Source organism: Hypanus sabinus, chromosome 4, assembly GCF_030144855.1.
Source record: "Hypanus sabinus isolate sHypSab1 chromosome 4, sHypSab1.hap1, whole genome shotgun sequence".
Taxonomy (NCBI): Eukaryota; Metazoa; Chordata; class Chondrichthyes; order Myliobatiformes; family Dasyatidae; genus Hypanus; species Hypanus sabinus.
In genome coordinates this window covers 156,595,778-156,601,777 of record NC_082709.1, presented here as the reverse complement: position 1 = coordinate 156,601,777, position 6,000 = coordinate 156,595,778, and the positions used below count along the sequence as shown (strand labels likewise).

The following is a 6,000-nucleotide window of genomic DNA, read 5'->3' as shown; positions in this document are numbered from 1 at the left end:
GACAGATGCAAACACATGCTTGTCAAGCAGAGTCTTTAGCATCATACTGGGTAATGTAAGAATTTAATAAATTATATCTGGAGACAAGTAAAGCATAACAATATTCTAGATCTAGTCCTTTTTGTCTGTGTTTAATCTAGGATGAACCCAATGACATAATTATGTGTTTTCCCTCCAGAGTTCTTGTGCACAATTCTTTGCATAATTTTGAGACGAGTGGAGATGATCTGCCAGAGTATAATATGGAAAAATGTGAATTTGACCATCTTGACTGAAAATATATATACGATTTTAAAAGTGAGAGATTTGTACGAGACTTCTTTTAGGAAGGCTAACAGGCTGTCCTTCTTTATTTCAAAGGGAGACTGAAGGCAAGTTCCTTATTTCTATAGGACTTTGGTAAGACCTCATCTGAAATAGTGTGAACAGTATTGGTTTTATAAAGGCCAAGCATTCAGAGGACACCACAATTAACAGTGCACTGATGATGTCTCCTTGTATGGTGACAAAATGTTTGCAAGTAAATTGCCAAAATCGGAGAACTACTCAACCCAACCATTGGTCTTATTCATGGAAGCAGGTTTGAGAAGGTTTACAAAAATCTGTAGAAGTCAATTTGCCTTGTGAAGAAAGGTTTGACCTTTCTTTGATTTTTGTGCAATAAAAATGTTTGGGGGCAAACTTCGGAGCAACCTTTAAGAAATGAAGGGCACAGTGATCACCTACAGATTTAGGAAGAAACTCCTGGAATGATTATCAGGGAGTTGTTTTTATGGTCAGAGTTAAAGGGAAATACATGTTAGTTTAAGTTGCAGTTGGGGTTTAAAGAGAAAACTTTAAAATTGTTAGAAGCATTTGTTCATGCCTGGTATTTCATAATACTTCATATCATATTTCCTCATAGTATTTTCTTCTGTGTTGTGCATGCAAAATGTTGTATATTTAATCACTAGTACGTTTACTTACTTTCAAAATAATGTTCTCTCCTTTGCTGCTCTGTAAGCTTCTGCATCTGGGTGTTTTCAGGCTAAACTCCAAGAATAAGACACAACCGCCAAAAGAGTGGAGTTTAGCAATTCATTAAAGTCATGGCTGACCCTTTTACTTCGCCTGACTTTCCTGCATTAACCCCATATCCCTTGATTCTACAACTATCTGAACATGTTTCCCGTTTTTTTCTAGATTGCACTCATCTCCAGTCCTTTTTGGGTACACTCTTCCAAAGCTGTACTACTCTCTTGGGAAAGACTTGTTTTAAAAAAAGGCGACTCTTTAGCCCGGCTGGGACCATGCCTGATCCCAGAAGTGAAATCTTCTTATTATCCTGCATACTTTTGATTCTTCTCGTCTCCTGAATGGCTAACTCCTTATTCTTGAAACAGTGATTCTTTGGCTTTGCATAACCTTGGTACAGAAAACATATCCATGTGCTAATGATGCACCAGCAAAGATCAAATGAACCAACTGTTGCTAAAAATCAGTCCCTGTGAATTGGCACACTGCTTACAACATCTCCGAAAAATCATAGAAATAGACGCTGTATATACTCAGCAGGGCATTAATTTAACCTCGAATTCAGCCTCTCTCCCTCTCCTACAAATGCTACCTGAGAACTTCCAGCATTTTCTGCCTCATTTAGTTGCAGCAGCTCCGCTGCCTGTCCTACTGCGTAATTGGAGCATTTTCTGTTGATGTGTCTGATCCACAGCGGGACTGCTCCTTTTTTTAAAAAAAAACTGGCACATCGATTACAGAGCGAGTTTGTCTTCGCGTCCTGACACTTCGGAGACCCAGGTGTTGGGACTTCAACCTCCAGAAGACATTGCGCAACCATCTCCCCCCCCTCCCACCACGCCCCCGGGTGGCCTGCTGAGCACGCGTGTGTGCACACGTCGGCGCGGCTGAGAGGATCACCTGCTCCAGGAGCAAAGCGGCGCGAGTTGGCTTCAGCTGTTCGCTATCGATCCCGCTGACATCTGGACCCCGAGCGCCGCACCAATCTCCTTGACACCGAGCGACGCGTACGCTGGCAAGGTAAAGCCAGCAAGAAACTTAAAGGAGACCTCTGAGAGAGAGAGAGGGGGAGAGAGTGAAAGTTTTTTTTTGTTTTATCCTGGTTCTTCCAGCCTCGGTGATCTGCAGCGACTGCGGACTGAAAATGAGAGCTTCGTGTACCGGGATGTTCCTGCAGCTTTTGATCCTCATTTTGGGGAGAGGGATGCAAGGTGAGAGATGCAATTACTAATGTTGTTCTAACATAATGTGTTTTTGGTTAGGTGTGCGATGAGAAAATTTGTTCCAACTTTTTTTCCTAGTTTCGTTTGGACGGTCCAAGTAACGTGCAATTGGGCTGGGCAGTTCAATTTTACTTGCTCGCTCCCATGTTCTTTAAATGAGCCTGTTTGTATCGTTGCCCTGAACCATTTCTCCTGTTGCAGTCGAGGTTGTACTGCAGTGCTTTTGTTGATTACACTGTGTTCTTTTTAAAAGACCTCAATTTCACAACACACTCCAGGTTTGTTTGCTCGTCGGTTGAAGGAAAAGCCGGAGAGAGGGAGGAAAGAAGGGAGGGGATGGGGAGGGAGGGTTGGAGTGGAAAAGCCGGGGGGGGGGGGAGAGAAAACACTTGTTTGTCTGGTCTTGTTGGTAGAGCACCTGCAAAACGTGCAGACCAAATAGCAAATATTGTTTTAGGGGGAAAATATGGTTAGGGACAGTTACGAAGCAATTGAGAGCAGTTTAGTGTTTTCATCAGTAAATCATACAGTGGTATTCGGTCTGTAGGTAAATTATCAAGTGCAGCTGCTATTTGTTTAGGGAACTAACTAAAGTCGGAACGCTTACTGCCATATATCAGATGCAAATACGAACATCACGTTTAAATTTTAATTATTTGTACCAGTCTTTACATTTTATCTCCTTTAAGCGATTCATTGGCAGATGGCACATAGGTTATTTATTTTTAAAGAGCTGACCCCCCCCCCCCCATCCTGCGTAAATGTAGGGCAATTAGCGACGAAGCTGCCCCGAAGCTTTGACGTGTTGATCAGAGTAGAGCTCTCCCCGTTTCTTGGAGGGGTCACTGATCATTGAACAAGAAGTCAGCAGCTCTTGCCTGTGGCTCTGTGCCCTGTGATGCTGACAGGTCGTATAATATCTCTCAATTCGGTATCCCGCCAGCAATCACTAACAAGGTCGTGTTAGTGGTCCCAAACACGAGCAGACTACTTTGGAGTAACCGGTGAAATACAACCCAAAACGAGTAGAAATGCGATTTGACCATGGCGGGAATGGACATTTGTTCCTAATCTGAATTTCGGCAGTTTGTTTCTTCCATTTTGAACTTTTTGAAAAGTTGAGTATTTTTATTCGTGGTGCTTTCGGCCGAGCCAGCACGGCGCCCAATTAGGCGGGCGCGGGTGTGCGACAAATTATGAATAGCATCAGTGTCAGTATGACTACGAATTTCAGACTATCGAAAGTTTTTATTTAGAACTTGATGAAAAATGAAGCGAGTTCCCTTCCGATTTTTCCTGTATTATTTCGCCAGTGGAATAAATGAGTAGTTTAAAACCTGCTAGGGGCATTCAATCAAGTTGACATGGAAGACAGCATGAAAGTGTTGGCGGATAGGTAGCCGAACAAGAGTATTTTCAAATACGAGTAGGGCGTGTTTGTTATTCTTCAACTGAAACTTAGTTTCAAGAATTTTGGTTTCTAAATAAACTAACTCATGTTGAAGTAATCCATTCAGCATCAACAGTCACATTGCAAATAAATAGAATAGCATTGTGAAAATGTCAATTAGGACGGAAAATAATGGAACAAAATAACAAATGATCCAGGACTAATGAAGTGAACGATAGATTAATGTTTCATTTGAATCTGGTTTTCCCCAAGGCATAACCTCAAAAATATTAACTTGCATTTATTTTTCCTGTATTAGCATATTTACCCTGAACTTACTGCACTTACTTTTTCAATTAATGTACTGAACAACATTGTTGTTGTTAAGTCTAATGCTTGAACTTTCATTTGCTAACTATATCCAGATATACAACATTCTTTAGGGAGGGGTTAATTTTTCTGTTTAGTTTTGATCTGAAGTCAATTTTGCACTCTGGAAATGCATTGTTACAAATAATCTGCTTTCAGTCATAGCATCATGCCAAATGCCTTGATTATTTCAATATTGTTTTAGTCTTTTTGCTGGTTTCCAGCATGTTGAAGTCAGCAGGAAGATGTATCAGAAGAATAATTATTAATATTTTTGGAATCCTCACTTCAGTGTTTTTTAAATGATCTTGTATTGATTCAAAACCCTTTCTGACAATGTGCTGCATGTTCCTTCCAGGAGTGCTCTTGAGATGGTGCTTGTACGAACCCCAAAGCATTTCTGATAGGTTCATTCATTCATTCATTCATTATGTGTCATGTCGTATGACGTGGGCGATCATGGTCTTTGACCATAATTGTTCTTGGCAAATTTTTCTAAAGAAGTGGTTTGCCTTTGCTGCCTTCTGGGTGGTATCTTTACAAAACTGGTGACTCCACCCACTATCGATACTCTTCAGAGATTGCCTGCCTGGTGTCAGCAGTTGCCTAACCAAGACTTGTAATATGCACCAGCTGTTCATTGGGCCATCCACCACCTGCTCCCATGGCTTCATATGACCCTGATTCGGGTGGGAGGAGTGAGAGGGGAAGCAGGAGCTACACTTGGCTCGGGGTGCCCTGCTGTACCTTACAGCTCTTTTGGTGGAGACGTATCTCCACCCCTCCACCCTGAGATGCTTTTCTGACAGAGGGTCTGTAACCGGAGTGTTGTCTTATTAACATAGCATTTCCTGTGTTTATTTCAGACTCCCAGTGTTCATACTACTTTCCTTCTCTTATACCCGCACACAATATACAGATATCCTTGTGTCAAACCAATCTCTCTAAAAAGACAACATACAGTTCATCTGGTATGGACTGTCATCTAGGTTTTTACAGGGAATTCTTTCACCTTTCTTGAAAAATACAAGCTGTGGTAATTTTGAAAACAAAATGTCAATAATGTTGAAATCAGCAAAAGAAACCAATGTCAAGAAGTGTGTATTCCTTTATACAAGATCATAGTTTGAAGTATTGCACTTTGGCTTCAGTTGTCATTACTAAATGGAATATTGAGAGGTGGAAAGTAAATGTAGACTGACGTAAACAAATAACAGAAAATTACCCTTCCACATAGAGCAATACCATCTTGTGTGTTTTCTGATCAAGAGTAGTGTTAAGTTAAAACATAAAAAATACTTTTCTCCACTAGATTTTGCAGGTCGGAGACCTCTCTAGACAAACATGTCATGGATTTGCTATAAATTGTTGTCAATTAGTGTCATGAGTAACAGCAAGATTGTTGTGACTTGCTAGAACTTGCACTACCTAGCTGAAGAACATAGGAGCCTCCTAAAACAGTGGCATGTTCTGTAACCTGGCAACAGCAGAAAGCTATCTTAGCATCATGCTCAAGTGCTGGGCCTGGGGATTTGTTAGAGTGATTCAGTAGACTGTGTTCGGTTTTTAAATATAAATGATTACAATAAATTACAGAAAGCAGCAACAATATTCTTTTTCATTGGTCCCTGAACAATCCCTATTGCTCCAAAGTGTCACTTCATTTGGTGTTCCTTTGCTCAGCATTTTGTTTTTGCCGCTCTAGATTTTGTTGGCAGTCAAGTGCAGTAGTCTCAAAACAACAATCTCAATCGCTGTGAAATCTTAACAATTTGTAAGCAATTTTCAAATACAAGACAAATTTACCTTGTCATTTTTTCCAGCTGGTTTTGGTAGTTTAGGTTGTAGAGATTTTGAAATAACTGCCCCCAATATTGGCTAAATCCTGTTTGCCAGTATTGGCCTAAATGTATACACTTGGCCAGTGTGGATGAAAACTGATTGAATTAATTTTGTTTTGTACTCTTTCTTGTAAAAATATTGTTTAATTTGTGTTTATCTTGT

General features: G+C 40.5%; 1 protein-coding gene across 3 annotated transcripts in view; it reads left to right on the top strand.

Annotated features, from left to right (window-relative positions):
- The first annotated feature begins 1,834 nt into the window (after positions 1–1,834).
- Positions 1,835–6,000, top strand: part of alcama (activated leukocyte cell adhesion molecule a) — a 342,013-nt gene continuing 337,847 nt past the window's right edge. Inside the window, exons 1-2 of one of the 3 annotated variants that reach the window (XM_059968529.1) lie at positions 1,835–2,034; positions 2,127–2,225. In XM_059968529.1, the coding sequence (XP_059824512.1) occupies positions 2,159–2,225 (67 nt within the window). In that variant the 5' untranslated portion in view covers positions 1,835–2,034; positions 2,127–2,158. Of the gene's footprint in view, positions 2,226–6,000 lie in introns of all 3 variants that reach the window. The other 2 variants (XM_059968528.1, XM_059968531.1) reach the window with 2 other exon arrangements.